Below are 21,463 nucleotides of genomic sequence, written 5' to 3'. Positions count from 1 at the left end.
ATTTATTTTGCTAATTTGCACCCCAGTATCTCTATTTGCACATCATATTTTGCACATCTATCATTCCAGTGTTAATACGAAATTGTAACTCTTTTGCACTATGGCCTATTTATTGCCTTACCTCCATAACTTACTACATTCACACACACTGTATATATATTTTCTGTTTGTATTTTTGACTTTATGTTTTGTATTCCCCATATGTAACTCTGTGTTGTTGATTTTATTGCACTGCTTTGCTTTATCTTGGCCAGGTCGCAGTTGTAAATGAGAACTTGTTCTCAACTGGCTTACCTGGTTAAATAAATAAAGAGTTTAACTGATAACTACATGCGTTTCCCCCCTACCTCTTAAATGCTGCATATTACTGACCGTGCATGATGTGTATATTTGACTGTTGTTTGTATCCTGTTGTTAAACCTATTGTGTGTTATACGTGCTGCACTCGCTGTCTGACAGGTCGTCATTGTAAAAAATAATTTGTATGAATAAAGGTGAAATGAAAAATATAAAAGTGAGTGCATGTGCGGATGTGTAATCCCATCCCACCTGGGGATAGTCTGTAGCTGTGTGTGTGTGTTTGTGTTGCCCAGTGCCTCCGGACTAGAGCACAGCTGCCAAACTCTCTATCTGTCTACTGGAGGCCATGGCAGGGTAGGTCACTGCACAACCTCTGTGTGTGTGTGTGTGAGTGTGTGTGTGTGCTTGCGTGCATGTGTGTGTGAGAGGAGTCCAAAATACACGCAAGCACACAATCACGCACATGCACACACACACACACACACACACACACACACACACACACACACACACACACACACACACACACACACACACACACACACACACACACACACACACACACACACACTCTCACAGACCCTCAGGGCTCTCTGGCTTCCTGTAACTCTCTCTGGAGCCAGTATGAATGGAGAGCTTATAGCTTTACACAGACACCCTATCTACTTCGACTTCAACTCCTAGTCTACTCCTGGCCTCTAAAAGAGAAAACTCTTACCTGCACTGTGGACTAAATTATGCCAAAGTCACTACCTCCTGAGGAAAAGACAGAAAGAAATGTTCTAGTAAAATCCATTTTAAATCCATGCTCAGGAGACTGTTATACAGTACTACTGAACTGTGAGATCTCATAACTTGCTAAATTAAGTCGATTCATCATTTAATGGTTTTGTTAAAGATTGTTCTTGGGAGAGATTAGGAAACCACAGAGTGAGGGCAACAACACTGTGAGTGTATGAGTGTGTGCGTGATTTCGGTGTGTGTGTGCGTATGTGTGTATATGCGTGTGTCTACATACCGGGTTGTCTGGTCTCAGTCTCTTGGACGGTGGGCCTCCGTCTTCTGGATGTAACATGTAAAAGAGACGGACCTTGTTGGCATGTTTCTTACTCTGAGAGCGAGAGAGAGAGAGAGAGAGAGAGAGAGAGAGAGAGAGAGAGAGAGAGAGAGAGAGAGAGAGAGAGAGAGAGAGAGAGAGGTTTTATTGGCAAGTTTATTTTCATTCACTACAGTAATCAGTGCTTCAACATATATTCCATCTCTTCTCAACTGCACAGTTGATAAACACTATGGTTTACCTCACTGCTTACAGCAACCAATTATAAATACTGGTTTGACTTTAGGGCTAACCAATCAGAAAGATTGTTGCCTCACAGCGGGCCAATGAAACACATTGGCTTACCTCACAGTGGACAATCAAAAACACTGTATGACCCTGTCATAAGCTGACTGGATCCCCGGGCTTACATCAGAATCCACAAACATTGTTTTTTGGTGTGTGTGTGTGTGTGTGTGTGCTATTACTCTTTTATACCATCAGTATAACTTTATGTGAAATGACAGTGGAATGTCCTTGACGCTGATAACCTTCACTTTAATACAGAGCAGTGAAAATTACTGGGTACGCACTAGGTACATGCTTCGAAATAGATTCCTGGTGTGTGTGTGTGTGTGTGTGCGTGCGTGCGTGCCTGCCTGCCTTCATGTGTGTATGTCCATGCCTGTGTGTGTGTGTGTGTGTGTGTGTGTGTGTGTGTGTCATAGCTGTCCATAACCCTATACTGATATCTCCTTACATTGCCAAGCAGTCACATTCAGTCCCCACTAATACCCTATTATATCATTTGTGTGACTATTCCTAAGGAGGCATGGAAGAGAAGAAGAGAAAGACAAAGGTAGGTTGAGTGAGATTGAATATAGGGAGGAATATAGTGAATGAGAGAGGGATAGACTGATAGAGCAGGAGAGTGGTAGAGGAGAGATGGTGAGAGGAGCAAGATAGTATGAGTGTGTGTACAATGAGTGTGTGTACAGTGAGTGTGTGTACAGTGAGTGTGTGTGCAGTGAGTGTGTGTACAGTGAGTGTGTGTACAGTGAGTGTGTGTACAGTGAGTGTGTGTACAGTGAGTGTGAACAGTGAGTGTGTGTACAGTGAGTGTGTGTGCAGTGAGTGTGTGTACAGTGAGTGTGTGTACAGTGAGTGTGTGTACAGTGAGTGTATGTACAGTGCGTGTGTACAGTGAGTGTGTGTACAGTGAGTGTGTATACAGTGATCATGGAGAAGAAAAAGAGGGAGAGAAGAGAGGTGGAGGGAGAAAGAGAAGAGAGGGGGAGGGAGAAAGAGAAGAGTGGTGGAGGGAGAAAGAGAAGAGAGGTGGAGGGAGAAAGAAAAGAGAGGGGGAGGGAGAAAGAGAAGAGAGTTGGAGGGAGAAAGAGAAGAGAGTTGGAGGGAGAAAGAGAAGAGAGGTGGAGGGAGAAAGAGAAGAGAGGTGGAGGGAGAAAGAGAAGAGAGGTGGAGGGAGAAAGAGAAGAGAGGGGGAGGGAGAAAGAGAAGAGAGGGGGAGGTTGAAAGAGAAGAGAGGTGGAGGGAGAAACAGAAGAGAGGGGGAGGGAGAAAGAGAAAGAGAAGAGAGGTGGAGGGAGAAAGAGAAGAGAGGTGGAGGGAGAAAGAGAAGAGAGATGGAGGGAGAAAGAGAAGAGAGATGGAGGGAGAAAGAGAAGAGAGATGGAGGGAGAAAGAGAAGAGAGATGGAGGGAGAAAGAGAAGAGAGATGGAGGGAGAAAGAAGAGAGGGAGGGAGAACGAGAAGAGAGGTGGAGGGAGAAAGAGAAGAGCGGCAAAGAGAGAGGTAATGCTGGGGCTGAGTCTAAGAGGTACTAGGGACACACACACACACTCACTCCTGGCGATCTGAAAGTGCACTAAAGTGATGTGACGGAAAGAGGAGCCGGGAGGGAGGCAGGTTAGGCAGGCAGGCAGACAGACAGACAGGCAGGGAGAAGATGGTATTTGACTCCCAGGGGAAAGATCTAATGAGGGCAGTGGAGCAGCAAGACTGGACTGGACACAGGCATGTTATCACCCACTGCCAGCACTCCGTTATTCATCTATCCATCCATCCATGCATCCATCCATCTGGCATTATGGCCGTGTCGAAATCTGTCTTGTCTACTAATGACTAAAACTTCATACTGTGTACTTACAGCGCATTCGGAAGGTATTCAGACACCTTGACTTTCTCCACATTTTGTCATGTTACAGCCTTATTCTAAAATGGATTAAATATTTTTTTCCTCAGCAATCTACACAGAATACCCAAAAATTACAAAGTGAAAACAGGTTTTTAGAATATTTTGCAAATAAATAACATAAATACTATATTTACATACAGTTGAAATCGGAAGTTTACATACACCTTAGCCAAATACTTTTAAACTCAGTTTTTCACAATTCCTGACATTGAATCCTAATAAATATTCCCTGTCTTAGGTCAGTTAGGATCAATACTTTAAGAATGTGAAATGTCAGAATAATAGAAGAGAGAATGATTTATTTCAGCTTTTATTAATTTAATCACATTCCCAGTGGGTCAGAAGTTTACATACACTCAATTAGTATTTGGTAGCATTGCCTTTAAATTGTTTAACTTGGGTCAAACATTTCGGGTAGACTTCCACAAGATTCCCACAATAAATTTGGTGAATTTTGGCCCATTCCTCCTGTCAGAGCTGTGGTAACTAAGTCAGGTTTGTAGGCCTCCTTGCTTGCACACGCATTTTCAGTTCTGCCCACAAATGCTCTATAGGATTGAGGTCAGGGCTTTATGATGGCCACTCCAATACCTTGACTTTGTTGTCCTTAAGCCATTTTACCACAACTTTGGAAGTATGCTTGGGGTCATTGTCCATTTGGAAGACCCATTTGCGACCAAGCTTTAAAATTAATCTATTTTGTGAAGTGCACCAGTCCCTCCTGCAGCAAAGCACCCCCACAGCATGGTGCTGCCACCCCGGTGCTTCACGGTTAGGATGGTGTTCTTTGGCTTGCAAGCAGCCCCCTTTTTCCTCCAAACATAACAATGGTCATTATGGCCAAACAGTTCTATTTTTGATTCATCAGACCAGAGGACATTTCTCCAAAAAGTACGATCTTTGTCCCCATAGTTGCAAATCGTAGTCTGGCTTTTTTATGGCGGTTTTGGAGCAGTTGCTTCTTCCTTGCTGAGCGGCCTTTCAGGTTATGTCGATATAGGACTCGTTTTACTGTGGATATAGATGCTTTTGTACCTGTTTCCTCCAGCATCTTCACAAGGTCCTTTGCTGTTGTTCTAGGATTGATTTGCACGTTTCACACCAAAGTACGTTCATCTCTAGGAGACAGAACGCGTCTCCTTCCTGAGCGGTATATGATGGCTGCATGGTCCCATGGTGTTTATACTTGCGTACTATTGTTTGTACAGATGAACGTGGTACCTTCAGGTGTTTGGAAATTGCTCCCAAGGATGAACCAGACTTGTGGAGGTCTACAATTGTTTTTCTGAGGTCTTGGCTGATTTCTTTTGATTTTCCCATGATGTCAAGCAAAGAGGCACTGAGTTTAGGCCTTGAAATACATCCACAGGTACACCTCCAATAGACTCAAATGATGTCAATTAGCCTATCAGAAGCTTGACATCATTTTCTGGAATTTTCCAAGCTGTTTAAAGGCACAGTCAACTTAGTTTATGTAAACTTCTGACCCTCTGGAATTGTGATACAGTGAATTATAAGTGAAATAATCTGTCTGTAAACAATTGTTGGAAAAATGACTTGTGTCATGCACAAAGTAGATGTCCTAACCGACCTGCCAAAAATATAGTTTGTTAACAAGAAATTTGTGGAGTGGTTGAAAAACAAGTTTTAATGACTCCAACCTTAGTGTATGTACATTTCCGACTTCAACTGTAAGTATTCAGACCCTTTGCTATGAGACTCGAAATTGAGCTCAGGTACATCCTGTTTCCTTTCTTCATCATTCTACAACTTGATTGGAGTCCACCTGTGGTAAATTCAATTGATTGGACATGATTTGGAAAGGCACACACCTGTCTATATAAGGTCCCACAGATGACAGTGCATGTCAGAGCGAAAACAAAGCCATGAGGTCGAAGGAATTGTCTGTAGAGCTCCGAGACAGGATTGTGTCGAGACACAGATCTTGGGAAGGGTAGCAAAACATTTCCGCAGCATTGAAGGTCCCCAAGAACACAGTGGCCTCCATCATTCTTAAATGGAAGAAGTTTGGAACCACCAAGACTCTTCCTAGAGCTGGCCGCCCGGCCAATACTGAGCAATCGGGGGAGAAGGGCCTTGGTCAAGGAGGTGACCAAGAAACCGATGGTCACTCTGACAGAGCTCCAGAGTTCCTCTGTGTAGATGGGAGAACCTTCCAGACAACCATCTCTGCAGCACTCCACCAATCAGGCCTTTATGGTAGAGTGGCCAGACGGAAGCCACTCCTCAGTAAAAGGCACATGACAGCCCGCTTGGAGTTTGCCAAAAGGCACCTAAAGGACTTTCAGACCATGAGAATTATCTGGTCTGATGAAACCAAGATCGATCTATTTGGCCTGAATGCCAAACGTCACGTCTGGAGGAAACCTGGCACCATCCCACGTTGAAGCAAGGGATGTTTTTCAGTGGCAGGGAATGGGAGAAAAGTCAGGATCGAGGAAACGATGAATGGAGCAAAGTACAAAGAGATCCTTGATGAAAACCTGCTCCAGAGTGCTCAGGACCTCAGACTGTGGCGAAGGTTCACCTTCCAACAGGAAAACAACCCTAAGCACACAGCCAAGACAACGCAGGAGTGGATTCGGGACAAGTCTCTGAATGTCCTTGAGTGGCACAGCCAGAGCCCGGATTTGAACCCGATCGAACATCTCTGGAGAGACCTGAAAATAGCTGTGCAGCGATGCTCCCCATCCAACCTGACAGAGCTTGAGAGGATCTGCAGAGAATAATGGGAGAAACTCCCAAAATACAGGTGTGCCAAGCTTGTAACTTCATACCAAAGAAGACTTGAGGCTGTAATCGCTGCCAAAGGTGATTCAACAAAGTGCTGAGTAAAGGGTTGACTAACCGGTGCCCCCGCACATTGACTCGGTACCGGTACACCCTGTATATAGCCTCGCTATTGTTCTTTTTACTGCTGCTCTTTAATTATTTGTTACTTTAATTTTGTATTATTTTATATATTTTTTGGTAGTCTTTCTTAAACCTGCATTGTTGGTTAAGGGCTTGTAAGTAAGCATTTCACTGTAAGGTCTACACCTGTTGTATTCGGCGCATGTGATTAATAACATTTGATTTTATTGTATTTGAATACTTACGTAAATGTCATATTTACCTTTTTTATTTTTGTATACATTTGCAAAAAAATATCATTATGGGGTATTGTGTGTAGATCAATGAGGGGAAGAAACAATTTAATCAATTTTAGAATGAGGCTATAACGTAACAAAATGTGGAAAAAGTCAAGGGGTCTGAATCATTTCCGAATGCACTGTATCATACTACATTGTCAACTCGAACCTTCAGCTCCCTCCACAGATTTTCTATGGGATTAAGGTCTGGAGACTGGCTAGGCCTTAGCAGGCCTTAGCAGAAAAACACCCCCAAAGCATAATGTTTCCACCTCCATGTTTGACGGTGGGGATGGTGTTCTTGGGGTCATAGGCAGCATTCCTCCTCCTCCAAACTCGGTGAGTTGAGTTGATGCCAAAGAGCTTCATTTTGGTCTCATCTGACCACAATACTTTCACCCAGTTCTCCTCTGAATCTTTCAGATGTTCATTGGCAAACTTCAGACGGGCATGTATATGTGCTTTCTTGAGCAGGGGGACCTTGCGGGCGCTGCAGGATTTCAGTCCTTCACGGCGTAGTGTGTTACCAATTGTTTTCTTGGTGACTATGGTCCCAGCTGCCTTGAGATAATTGACAAGATCCTCCCGTGTAGTTCTGGGCTGATTCCTCACCGTTCTCATGATCATTGCAACTCCATGAGGTGAGATCTTGCATGGAGCCCCAGGCCGAGGGAGATTGACAGTTATTTTGTGTTTCTTCCATTTGCGAGTAATCGCACCAACTGTTGTCACCTTCTCACCAAGCTGCTTGGCGATGGTCTTGTAGCCCATTCCAGCCTTGCGTAGGTCTACAATCTTGTCCCTGACATCCTTGGAGAGCTCTTTGGTCTTGGCCATGGTGGAGAGTTTGGAATCTGATTGATTGATTGCTTCTGTGGACAGGTGTCTTTTATACAGGTAACAAACTGAGATTAGGAGCACTCCCTTTAAGAGTGTGCTCCTAATCTCAGCTCGTTACCTGTATAAAAGACACCTGGGAGCCAGAAATCTTTCTGATTGAGAGGGGGTCAAATACTTATTTCCCTCATTAAAATGCAAATCAATTTATAACATTTTTGACATGCGTTTTTCTGGATTTTTTTGTTGTTATTCTGTCTCTCACTGTTGAAATAAACCTACCATTAAAATTATAGACTGATCATTTCTTTGTCAGTGGGCAAACGTACAAAATCAGCAGGGGATCAAATACTTTCTTCCCTCACTGTATATACTCCCTCTGTCATTTGTCTTTGTCGGTCATTGTATATGTTGCTTGTTTTTCTGAGTACTTTATATTTTGCACTGTGGGTTTCGTTCCGCATCAAGCTATGGTGCTTTAATAAATTCAGTAGTTCTAAACCTGTGATTGCCTCCTGCCTACTCCTCTCTACACTTGTGACATAATGACAGACCCAAGAAACCAGGAGGCAGCAGGACATCCCGACCTCTCCGCTGTTGGAGCAAAGCTCCTACAGCACGACTCGTGCCTGGAGCACCTCGGGACTGCCATGGACGAGGTGATCCGGACCGTACACCAACTGCAGGCTACATCTCCACCTTCCCAGCTCCTCACGGTCGTTCCAGCCACCCCACCACCATCTACATCATCCGGTCCGATCAGCAACGTCCACCTGCCCCTCCCGGAGCGGTTAGACGGCACCCCAGCTCACTGTAGGGGGTTTCTCCTGCAGTGTGATCTCCACCTTGCCGGGACGGCCTCCGAGAGGGACAAGGTGGCCTTGGGGATTTCAGTGCTGACAGGCCGGGCTCTGGAGTGTGCGCACGCTGTCTGGGAGAGGGACGGTCCAGAAGTACAGTCCTATGAGCGCTTCACCAAACTCTTCCGTGCCATTTTAGACAATCCAACTGATGGCCGAAAGGGAGGTGAGCGTCTCCTCCGTCTGCACCAGGGGTCCAGGACAGCGTCTGAGTACGCTCTGGATTTCCGGACGGTGGCTACGTTCACTGGCTGGAACGACCAGGCCCTGTTGACAGTTTTCCACAGCGGGCTACAGGCGGACGTCCAGACTGAGCTGGCCTGTCGCGATGAGGACCTCACGCTGGACCAGCTCATCGCCATGGCCATCTGCCTGGATAATCTCCTGTGTGCCTGTCGTCGCCCATCCCAGGGGTTCGGGTCTCTCCCAGGAACCTCCAGCGAGACTGAGCCCATGGAGGTGGGCATGACAAACCTTCCCCCAGAGGAACATCAACGGCGCCGTCAACAGGGTCTCTGCTCCTACTGCGGGGAGTCGGACCACCCCTGGAACACCTGTCCCAGAAGAAGAACCAGGCAAGGAAGCAACAGACCCGAGGAGGGCTCCTGCACCTTCCCAGGTAGGCGTGGATGTGCCTTGCTCCTCTCTGTCCACCCAGCCCGTACTGTCACCTTCCCAGACTATCCTGGTCCCCCACTGAGTCCTGCCCTAGTGGACTCAGGTGCTGCAGGCAATTTCCTACACCGGTCAGTGGCCTTATCATTATGCATTCCTCTAGTCCCTTTACAACCCCCTATCCCAGTCGATGCCCTAGACAACCGTCCCCTAGGAACAGGACTGGTGCGCCAGACCACGATTCCCATTTCCCTCACAGTTGATCACAACCACCATGAACGCATCACGTTCCTCATCTTAGACTCTCCTGCACACCCCGTAGTTTTAGGTCTCCCCTGGTTACAGTTGCATAACCCCAGTATATCGTGGACAGAGAGGACGTTGTTGGGTTGGTCGCAGGAGTGTCAGGGGAGGTGTCTCTCGGTGTCTATCTGTGCCACCTCCGTGGAAAGTCCGGACCAGGCCACCCGAGTCCCTATCCCGGAGGAATACCGACAGGTTGCTTTTTCAATGACTCGTGCCACATGCCTGCCCCCTCATCGCCCATGGGACTGCACTATCGACCTACAGCCTGGTTCTACCCTCCCACGTGGGCACATCTACCCTTTCGCATACAGAGGCCGAAGCCATGGATGTCTACATCCAGGAGACGCTGGCCCAAGGATTCCTCCGTCCGTCCACCTCTACGGCCTCTTCCAGCTGCTTTTACGTGAAGAAGGACGGAGGTCTACACCCGTATCGATTACTGGACACTGAATAAGGCTACGGTTAAATTCAGTTATCCCCTGCCTCACATACTCCCTGTGATCGAACAGATGCACGGTGCAAAGTACTTTACCAAATTGGATTCACGCAGTGCCTACAACCTAGTGCGCATCAGAGAGGGGGATGAATGGAAGACCGCCTTCAACAATTAGGCCTTGAAATACATCCACAGGTATACCTCCAATTGACTCAAATGATGTCAATTAGCCTATCAGAAGCTTCTAAAGCCATGACATCATTTTCTGGAATTTTCCAAGCTGTTTAAAGGCACAGTCAATTTAGTGTATGTAAACTTCTGACCAACTGGAATTGTGATACAGTGAATTATAAGTGAAATAATCTGTCTGTAAACACAATAAAACTTTCTATGCCTACTTATTAGAACGCAAGTACGGGTATTTGGACACGGCCTATCTCTCTCCCTCTCATGGTAACTCCCTGCACCACGGCCTCCCCTCTTGATAACCCCACACCCTCTGTCCTCCTCCTCTCTCTCAGGCCTCTTCCTCTCTTTCTCTTTCCGTTTGGTGGTGCTTGCATATGTATGAGTGTGTGTATGAGTGTGAGTGTGTGATGTAGACTCACCTCGTAGTGTGCTGTGCGTTGCGACTCGGAAATGAGCTGGGCATTACAGATGTTACAGTAACTCTCTGTGAACAGTCCTCCTTCCACCACCCCAGCAGACTTCATCTGAAGACATGCACACACAGAATAAACACGCACACTTAAACCAATGTATCATCTTGTCAGGATACACACCAAATCTGAATACTCTAAAACAAATCCCGTACACATATCTGTTCTGAACATTGCTTCCACCAGAAAGTGACAGAGGTCAAGTTACCTAAGTCAGCATCTAATTTATTAAAACGATAATTGTTTGCGCCATTGACAAGGTACAGTACGTAGTGATAGAAACACACTTATGAGAGAGGTAAGTAGGGTAAAGTTGAAAACAATGACAAGCATCATTGAACTCCTGAGGGAATATATGCCAATCAAAGCATCTCTCATATTCTGTAGTTAAATAACTTGATTGACAGGCTAGATCCAACCAACCTGCAAAATAAACATGGTCAATTAATCTCCACATTAATTAAGAAGACATCACGACTGATAGAACATAATAATCTGCCGAAATATCTCAACTCCCCCTGTGGGTATAACATGTTACATGGAGGTCTGTCTGAGTAGACTGAGGGCAATCGGTGATGAGATTAATTAAATGATAGTAGGAGAGAGAGGGGGGAGAGACAGAGAGAAACAAAGAGAGAGGGGGGGGCAGGAGAGGGGTGAGATGGAGAGAGAGAGAGGGAGAGAGGGATAGAAAGAGATCATTACCATATTTATCTCACTTCGCTTTAGCAACAGTGGCTTTGTCATTCATGCTAATACAGCTTATCTGAGACAGAGAGAGAGAGAGAGAGAGAGAGAGAGAGAGAGAGAGAGAGAGAGAGAGAGAGAGAGAGAGAGAGAGAAAAAAAGAGGGGGGAGAGAAAGAGAGAGACCGGGGGAGTTGAGGGAGACAGAAGGGGAATGACAGAGAAAGTGAGAGAGAGAGAGAGAGAGATAGGGATAGGGGGAAAACAGAGAACGATGGAGAGAGCGAGAGGGGGGAGAAAGAGAGGGAGGGAGAGAGAGAGAGGGAGGAGAGAAAGAGAGAGAGGGAGAGAGAGGGGGAGAGGGAGAGAGAGCGGAGAGGAGATGAAAAAGACAGAGAAACTGAGGGAAAGTGAGAGAGGAATAGAGCCAGAGAGTGAGCGAGAGAAGGATATGTATATAGAGAAACAGAGAGAGAGAGAGAGACAGAGACAGAGAGAGGAGAGAGAGGAGAGAGAGGAGAGAAGGGGGATTGAGATTCAAGCTGTTGCAGAGGAGAGAGAATAGACAGTGAAAAACACATTCAAAGAAAGAACAGACACAGTGCATTCAGAAAGTATTCAGACCCATTGACTTTTTTCACATTTTGTTACATTACAGCTTTATTCTAAAATTGGTAAAATTGTTTCCCCCCTCATCATCAATCTACACACAATTACCCATAATGACATTTACCCATAGTGAAATATCACGTTTACATAAGTATTCAGACCCTTTACTCAGTACTTTGTTGAAGCACCTTTGGCAGCGATTACAGCCTCAAGTCTTCTTGGGTATGACGCTACAAGCTTGACACACCTGTATTTAGGCAGTTTCTCCTATTCTTCTCTGCATATCCTCTCAAGCACTGTCAGGTTGGATGGGGAGCGTTGTTTCCTCCAGACGTGATGCTTGGCATTCAGGTCAAAGAGTTCAATCTTGGTTTCATCAGACCAGAGAATCTTGTTTCTCTTGGTCTGAGAGTCCTTTAGGTGCCTTTTGGCAAACTCCAACCGAGCTGTCATGTGCCTTTTACTGAGGAGTGGCTTCCGTCTGGCCACTTTACCATAAAGGCCTGATTGGTGGAGTGCTGCAGAGATGGTTGTCCTTCTGGAAGGTTCTCCCATCTACACAGAGGAACTCTGGAGCTCTGTCAGAGTGACCATCGGTTTCTTGGTCACCTCCCTGACCAAGGCCCTTCTCCCCTGATTGCTCAGTTTGGCTGGGCGGCCAGCTTTAAGAAGAATCTTGGTGGTTCCAAACTTCTTCCATTTAAGAATGATGAAGGCCACTGTGTTCTTGGGGACCTTCAATGCTGCAGACATGTTTTGGTACCCTTCCCCGGATCTGTACCTCAACACAATCCTGTCTCGGAGCTCTACGGACAACTCCATCTACCTCATTTTCTGGTTTTTGCTTTGACTTGCACTGTCAACTGTGGAGACAGGTGTGTGCCTTTCCAAATCGTGTCTAATCAATTGAATTTACCACAGGTGGACTCCAATCAAGTTGTAGAAACATCTCAGGGATGATCAATGGAAACAGGATGCACCTGAGCTCAATTTCAAGTCACATAGCAAAGGGTCTGAATACTTACACTACCGGTCAAAAGTTTTAGAACACCTACTAATTCAAGGGTTTTTCTTTTTTTTTTAACTATTTTCTACATTGTAGAATAATAGTGAAGACATCAAAACTATGAAATACAGTGGGGAAAAAAAGTATTTAGTCAGCCACCAATTGTGCATGTTCTCCCACTTAAAAAGATGAGAGAGGCCTGTAATTTTCATCATAGGTACACATCAACTATGACAGACAATATTTTTTATGAATTTATTTGCAAATTATGGTGGAAAATAAGTATTTGGTCACCTACAAACAAGCAAGATTTCTGGCTCTCACAGACCTGTAACTTCTTCTTTAAGAAGCTCCTCTGTCCTCCACTCGTTACCTGTATTAATGGCACCTGTTTGAACTTGTTATCAGCATAAAAGACACCTGTCCACAACCTCAAACAGTCACACTCCAAACTCCACTATGGCCAAGACCAAAGAGCTGTCAAAGGACACCAGAAACAAAATTGTAGACCTGCACCAGGCTGGGAAGACTGAATCTGCAATAGGTAAGCAGCTTGGTTTGAAGAAATCAACTGTGGGAGCAATTATTAGGAAATGGAAGACATACAAGACCACTGATAATCTCCCTCGATCTGGGGCTCCACGCAAGATCTCACCCCGTGGGGTCAAAATTATCACAAGAACGGTGAGCAAAAATCCCAGAACCACACGGGGGGACCTAGTGAATGACCTGCAGAGAGCTGGGACCAAAGTAACAAAACCTACCATCAGTAACACACTACGTCGCCAGGGACTCAAATCCTGCAGTGCCAGATGTGTCCCCCTGCTTAAGCCAGTACATGTCCAGGCCCGTCTGAAGTTTGCTAGAGTGCATTTGGATGATCCAGAAGAGGATTTGGAGAATGTCATATGGTCAGATGAAACCAAAATAGAACTTTTTAGTAAAAACTCAACTCGTCGTGTTTGGAGGACAAAGAATGCTGAGTTGCATCCAAAGAACACCATACCTACTGTGAAGCATGGGGGTGGAAATATCATGCTTTGGGACTGTTTTTCTGCAAAGGGACCAGGACGACTGATCCGTGTAAAGGAAAGAATGAATGGGGCCATGTATCGTGAGATTTTGAGTGAAAACCTCCTTCCATCAGCAAGGGCATTGAAGATGAAACGTGGCTGGGTCTTTCAGCATGACAATGATCCCAAACTCACCGCCCGGGCAACGAAGGAGTGGCTTTGTAAGAAGCATTGCAAGGTCCTGGAGTGGCCTAGCCAGTCTCCAGATCTCAACCCCATAGAAAATCTTTGGAGGGAGTTTTAAGTCCGTGTTGCCCAGCGACAGCCCCAAAACATCACTGCTCTAGAGGAGATCTGCATGGAGGAATGGGCCAAAATACCAGCAACAGTGTGTGAAAACCTGTGTCATTGCCAACAAAGGGTATATAACAAAGTATTGAGAAACTTTTGTTATTGACCAAATACTTATTTTCCACCATAATTTGCAAATAAATTCATAAAAAATCCTACAATGTGATTTTCTCGATTTCTTTTCCTCATTTTGTCTGTCATAGTTGACGTGTACCTATGATGAAAATTACAGGCCTCTCTCATCTTTTTAAGTGGGAGAACTTGCACAATTGGTGGCTGACTAAATACTTTTTCCCCCCACTGTAACACATATGGAATCATGTAGTAACCAAAAAGGTGTTAAACAATCTAAATATATTTTATATTTGAGATTCTTTAAATAGCCACCCTTTGCCTTGATGACAGCTTTGCACACCCTTGGCATTCTCTCAACCAGCTTCACGAGGTAGTCACCTGGAATGCATTTCAATTAACAGGTGTGCCTTCTTAAAAGTTAATTTGTGGAATTCCTTTCCTTCTTAATGTGTTTGAGCCAATCAGTTGTGTTGTGACAAGGTAGGGGTGGTATACAGAAGATAGCCCTATTTGGTAAAAGACCAAGTCCATATTATGGCAAGAACAGCTCAAATAAGCAAAGACAAACGACAGTCCATCATTACTTCAAGACATAAAGGTCAGTCAAGAACTTTGAAAAGTGTTTTCAGGTGTAGTCGCAAAAAACCATCAAGCGCTATGATGAAACTGGCTCTCATGAGGACCGCCACAGGAATGGAAGACCCAGAGTTACCTCTGCTGCAGAGGATAAGTTCATTAGAGTTACCAGCCTCAGAAATTACAGCCCAAATAAATGTCACAGAGTTCAAGTAACAGACACATCTCAACATCAACTGGTCAGAGGACACTGTGTGAATCAGGCCTTCATGGTCGAATTGCTGCAAAGAAACCACTACTAAAGGACACCAATAAGAAGAGACTTGCTTGGGCCAAGCAACACGAACAATGGAAATTAGACCGGTAGAAATGTATCCTTTGGTCCGGAGTCCAAATTGGAGATTTTTAGTTTTGTGAGACGCGGTGTGGGTGAACGGATGATCTCCGCATGTGTATTTCCCACCGTAAAGCATGGAGGAGGGGGTGTTATGGTGTGGGGGTGCTTTGCTGGTGACACTGTCTGTGATTTATTTAGAATTCAAGGCACACTTAACCAGCATGGCTACCACAGCATTCTGCAGCAATACGCCATCCCATCTGCTTTGGGCTTAGTGGGACTATCAGGACAATGACCCAACACACCTCCAGGCTGTGTAAGGGCTATTTTACCAAGAAGGAGAGTGATGGAGTGCTGTATCAGATGACCTGGCCTCCACAATCCCCCGATCTCAACCACCAAATTGAGATGGTTTGGGATGAGTCGGACTGCAGAGTGAAGGAAAAGCAGCCAACAAGTGCTCAGCATATGTGGGAACTCCTTCAAGACTGTTGGAAAAGCTTTCCAGGTGAAGCTGGTTGAGAGAATGCCAAGAGTGTGCAAAGCTGTCATCAAGGCAAAGGGTGGCTATTTTAAATATATTTTGATTCGTTTAACACTTTTTTGGTTACTACATGATTCCATATGTGTTATTTCATAGTTTTGATGTCTTCACTGTCATTCTACAATGTAGAAAATAGTAAAATAAAGAAAAACTTTTGAATGAGTAGGTGTTCGAAAACATTTGACCTGTAGTGTATGTAAATAAGTTATTTCTGTTTTTAATTTTTAATAAATGTGCACAAGTTTTCTACAAACCTGTTTTTGATTTGTCATTATGAGGTATTGTGTGTAGATTGATGAGTTAAAACATGTATTTAATCAATTTTAGAATAAGACTGTAACGTAACAAAATGTGGTTACTTTCCGAAAGCAATGAAAGAGAAATAGAACTGTTCCCCTTGAATTCTGATTTTCTAACCAGAGACGATGGAGCTACTCCAAGAAAAGTCTAACAGGATGGTCAGATGTATGCCAAACCATCGAAAAGAACAATCACAAATGATTTCAATAATTTAAACAACAAAAACGGGCTAATGCCTAAATACATGCTAATTGTCGCACACCAGCAAATAATACTCTTTAATTGGATAAATAACAACTAAAAACAGACTGAATTAACTATAATAGGATTCTGTTTCAAGACCACATCAAGAGATTAACTCCTGACTGAACCCTCACACACTTGCACACACGCACACACATCCGGGCATGCAAAGGCAGGCACACACACACGTACGAACGCACACACCAGACTTTTCACCTTGCATTAAACCGGTGCCGCTTTTGTTCTGTCTGATAAATGGTACAAATGTAGGTGTATTTTCCAACATGTTGAAATATTCATAGATATTAAATATTTCATATTAATAACAGTGACTGGCTACCCAGTGTTTCTTTAGAGAGTGGAGATACACTGCTTTATTCACTGGGGAGGTTCACACTCAGTATCTGTACTGTAGTACAAAACAATTACTGGCCATATCATTGCAAACAGTGGTTCCCAAACTTCTTCACTTTGTGACCCATTGAAAATACAAGTTTGCCGACACCACAAAAGGATTTTGTTGAAAAAGCATTGCACACATATTTGTGGGTGTTGTAGAGATGTACCGATTCACCGATACACATCGGTCCCCCATTCAGATGTTTAAGATATGAATGATTCAGTCCGCAGGAGCCCATACCGATCCAAATGTAGCATGAATCGATCTGAAAATCGATTAAAATGTTACGAACCGCCGGTTCACTAACGTTGATCTTTTGTGACTGAATTGATGCGTCCTCTCCGTCAGTAGCCTATCGAACTAAGCATGTAAATACGTATGACAGTCAGATTCAGGTAATATGTGCGAACAGAACGCAGTTACTCGCGCCAACGAGAGCCTATCCCTGATCTAACATACGTATGTATACCTACAGTTGAAGACTGTAGGTGGTTCTCTGTAGCTCAGCTGGTAGAGCACGGCGCTTGTAACGCCAAGGTAGTGGGTTCGATCCCCGGGACCACCCATACACAAAAAAAAATGTATGCACGCATGACTGTAAGTCGCTTTGGATAAAAGCGTCTGCTAAATGGCATATTATTATTTATTATTAAGACGGAAGGTTGTTTTTCAACCACTCCACAAATGTCTTGTTAACAAACTATAGTTTTGGCAAGACATCTACTTTGTGCATGACACAAGTAATTTTTCCAACAATTGTTTACAGACAGATTATTTCACTTATAATTCACTGTATCACAATTCCAGTGGGTCAGAAGTTTACATACACTAAGTTGACTGTGCCTTTAAAGAGCTTGGAAAATTCCAGAAAATGATGTCATGGCTTTAGAAGCTTCTGATAGGCTTCCTTGAAATCATGGGAAAATCAAAAGAAATCAGCCTGAAGGTACCACGTTCATCTGTACAAACAATAGTATGCAAGTATAAACACCATGGGACCACGCAGCAGTCATACCGCTCAGAACGGAGACGCGTTCTGTCTCCTAGAGATTAACGTACTTTGGTGCGAAAAGTGCAAATCAACCCCAGAAAAGGACCCTGTGAAAATGCTGGAGGAAACAGGTACAAAAGTATCTATATCCACAGTAAAACGAGTCCTATATCGACATAACCTGAAAGGCCGCTCAGCAAGGAAGAAGCCACTGCTCCAAAACCACCATAAAAAAGCCAGACTACGGTTTGCAACTGCACATGGGAACAAAGATCGTACCTTTTGGAGAAATGTCCTCTGGTCTGATGAAACAAAAATAGAACTGTTTGGCCATAATGACCATTGTTATGTTTGGAGGAAAAAGGGGGCTGCTTGCAAGCCAAAGAACACCATCCCAACCGTGAAGCACCGGGGTCGCAGCATCATGCTGTGGGGGTGCTTTGCTGCAGGAGGGACTGGTGCACTTCACAAAATAGATGGCATCATGAGGAAGGAAAATTATGTGGATATATTGAAGCAACATCTCAAGACATCAGTCAGGAAGTTAAAGCTTGGTCGCAAATTGGTCTCCCAAATGGACAATGACCCCAAGCATACTTCCAAAGTTGTGGCAAAATGGCTTAAGGACAACAAAGTCAAGGTATTGGAGTGGCCATCACAAAGCCCTGACCTCAATCCTATAGAAAATGTGTGGGCAGAACTGAAAAAGCGTGTGTAAGCAAGGAGGCCTACCAACCTGACTCAGTTACACCAGCTCTGTCAGGAGGAATGGGCCAAAATTCACCCAACTTATTGTGGGAAGCTTTTGGAGGGCTGCCCGAAAGGTTTGACCCAAGTTAAACAATTTAAAGGCAATGCTACCAAATACTATTTGAGTGTATGTAAACTTCTGACCCACTGGGAATGTGATTAAATAAATAAAAGCTGAAATAAATCATTCTCGCTACTATTATTCTGACATTTCACATTCTTAAAATAAAGTGGTGATCCTAACTGACCTATACAGGGAATTTTTACTAGGTTTAAATGTCAGGAATTGTGAAAAACTGAGTTTAAATGTATTTGGCTAAGGTGTATGTAAACTTCCGACTTCAACTGTATCTGCGCGGCACCTTCAGCATTCAAAAGCTTGTAAAATGGCTCTGGCAATGTCAAATTATAGGCTTTATTAGTTGGGTGACAACCAATGTAATTTGCTGGGTCATTGTTACCAAATGCGCTGTAGAAAATGCTGTTTTACCTGCAGAGTTGTGAAGGCAACCTGAGTGGACACAACTCACATCTTGCTGATTGCACAAATTGATTTGCATTTTAATGAGATAAATAAGTATTAGACCCCTCTGCAAAACATGACTTAGTACTTGGTGGCAAAACCCTTGTTGGAAAACACAGAGGTCAGACGTTTCTTGTAGTTGGCCACCAGGTTTGCACACATCTCAGGAGGGATATTGTCCCACTCCTCTTTGCAGATCTTCTCCAAGGCATTAAGGTTTCTATGGGATTAAGGTCTGGAGACTGGCTAGGCCACTCCAGGACCTTAATGTGCTTCTTCTTGAGCCACTCCTTTGTTGCCTTGGCCGTGTGTTTTGGGTCATTGTCATGCTGGAATATCCATCCATGACCCATTTTCAATGCCCTGGCTGAGGGAAGGAGGTTCTCACCCAAGATTTGACGGCACATGGCCCCGTCCATCGTCCCTTTGATGCGGTGAAGTTGTCCTGTCCCCTTAGCAGAAAAAGCATAATGTTTCCACCTCCATGTTTGACAGTGGGGATGGTGTTCTTGGGGTCATAGGCAGCATTCCTCCTCCTCCAAACACGGCGAGTTGAGTTGATGCCAAAGAGCTCCACTGTGGTCTCATCTGACCACAACACTTTCACCCAGTTCTCCTCTGAATCATTCAGATGTTCATTGGCAAACTTCAGACGGGCATGTATATGTGCTTTCTTGAGCAGGGGGACCTTGCGGACGCTGCAGGATTTCAGTCCTTCACGGTGTAGTGTGTTACCAATTGTTTTCTTGGTGACTATGGTCCCAGCTGCCTTGAGATCATTGACAAGATCCTCCCGTGTAGTTCTGGGCTGATTCATTGCAACTCCACGAGGTGAGATCTTGCATGGAGCCCCAGGCCGAGGGAGATTGACAGTTATTTTGTGTTTCTTCCATTTGCGAATAATCGTTGTCACCTTCTCACCAAGCTGCTTGGCGATGGTCTTGTAGCCCATTCCAGCCTTGTGTAGGTCTACAATCTTGTCCCTGACATCCTTGGAGAGCTCTTTGGTCTTGGCCATGGTGGAGAGTTTGGAATCTGATTGATTGATTGCTTCTGTGGACAGGTGTCTTTTATACAGGTAACAAGCTGATATTCGGAGCACTCCTAAGTGTGCTCCTAATCTTAGCTCATTACCTGTATAAAAGACACCAGGGAAACCAGAAATATTTCTGATTGAGAGGGGGTCAAATACTTATTTCCCTCATTAAAATGCAAATCAATTTATAACTTTTTGACATGCGTCTTTCTGGACTTTTTTGTTGTTGTTCTGTCTCTCACTCTTCAAATAAACCTACCATTAAAATTATAGACTGATAATTTCTTTGTCAGTGGGCAAACGTACAAAATCAGCAGGGGATCAAATACTTTTTTCCTTCACTGTATTACTAGCTAGAAAAATAACAATGATCTGCTAAAATGACAAGTTAATCAGTTTGTGATGGGGATTTCTGATTAAAAGTGTGTGTGGGGGGAGAGGAGCATATTGCCCACCATAATCTAATAGTTGTAGATGCTCAGTCTGCCCTATGGCTCAGGTGGCTGCCTACACCCACCATATACATCATTCACACACACAGCCACTCAGCTCAGAGAAGTCAGCTCAGACAAATCCAGCAAGAGGCCCAGTTCCTGAGCTCCATCAGTATCAGATTTAAATGTATAATGAAAAATGAATGTGTTAATGCAACAAATGTTAGTGCATCGAATCGTATCGCATCGAACCCAAATTGATTTGTTGCACTAATCAAACCGTATCGCACTGAATCATTTTAAACTATAAGCATCGTTCCTGTATTGTATCGGAGCCCATTTATCTAGATGCGTATTGAATCGTACTTGAAAGGAGAGATGCTCATCTCTAGGGCAGGGTTTCCCAAACTCAGTCCTGGGCCCTCCCCATACAACAACCCCCCCTCCGGGTGCACGTGTTGGTTTTTGCCCTAGTACTACACAGCTGATTCAAATAACCAACTCATCATCAAGCTTTGATTATTTGAATCAGCTGTGTAGTGCTAGGGCAAAAACCAAAACATGTACCCAGGGGGAGACCCAAGACTGAGAAACCCTGCCCTAGGATGTGGTGTAAAATCAAGAGGTCTTTGAAACAGTACATGTTTAAATTTTAGTCATTTAGCAGACGCTCTTATCCAGAGCGACTTACAGTTTTTTTTTTTTTCATACTGGCCCCCCTTGGGAATTGAACCCACAACCCTGGCATTGCAAGCGCCATGCTCTACCAACTGAGCTACACGGGGCCCAATCTGTACAATCTGGGTTCTATTCCCTATTGGTCCACAATTCTAAACTTTGGGGAAAGGGGGAGTGGAACAAAATCCAATCATAAATGCCATTCACCCTGCCAAACATTTCTGTAGCCCACAGTCCTCTCCATACAGGTGTCGCATCTCCTCTTAATGAGGGCTGTTGGGGGCTGGTTGCACCCACTGCAGTGGCGGCGCTCTCCACTACCGGGTGCTGAAATAGATTCAACAAATGTATACATATTAGGCCAGTATTTCTGCGCGTTTAAAGTGTTTTTTTCACAGTCGGAGCACGTTTTTTTCTGAGTTCCCTGATGTTTTTAACGCTTAGCAAATGAAACGAAAAGGATCATATATAGCCCCACCCAGTGACTTTTCACTA

General features: G+C 44.4%; 1 protein-coding gene across 1 annotated transcript in view; it reads right to left on the bottom strand.

Moving 5' to 3' along the window:
* LOC121574846 (zinc finger matrin-type protein 4-like) overlaps positions 1–21,463 on the bottom strand; it is a 183,391-nt gene that overhangs the window by 119,722 nt on the left and 42,206 nt on the right. Inside the window, exons 2-3 of the mRNA XM_041887479.2 lie at positions 10,366–10,470; positions 1,319–1,411 (exon numbers count right to left, since the gene is read on the bottom strand). Of these exons, the coding sequence (XP_041743413.1) occupies positions 1,319–1,411; positions 10,366–10,470 (198 nt within the window). The remainder of the gene's footprint in view (positions 1–1,318; positions 1,412–10,365; positions 10,471–21,463) is intronic.

This window comes from Coregonus clupeaformis, chromosome 1, assembly GCF_020615455.1.
Source record: "Coregonus clupeaformis isolate EN_2021a chromosome 1, ASM2061545v1, whole genome shotgun sequence".
NCBI lineage: Eukaryota > Metazoa > Chordata > Actinopteri > Salmoniformes > Salmonidae > Coregonus > Coregonus clupeaformis.
Note: the sequence above shows the minus strand (reverse complement) of the source record. Positions and strands in the feature narration are given on the sequence as shown.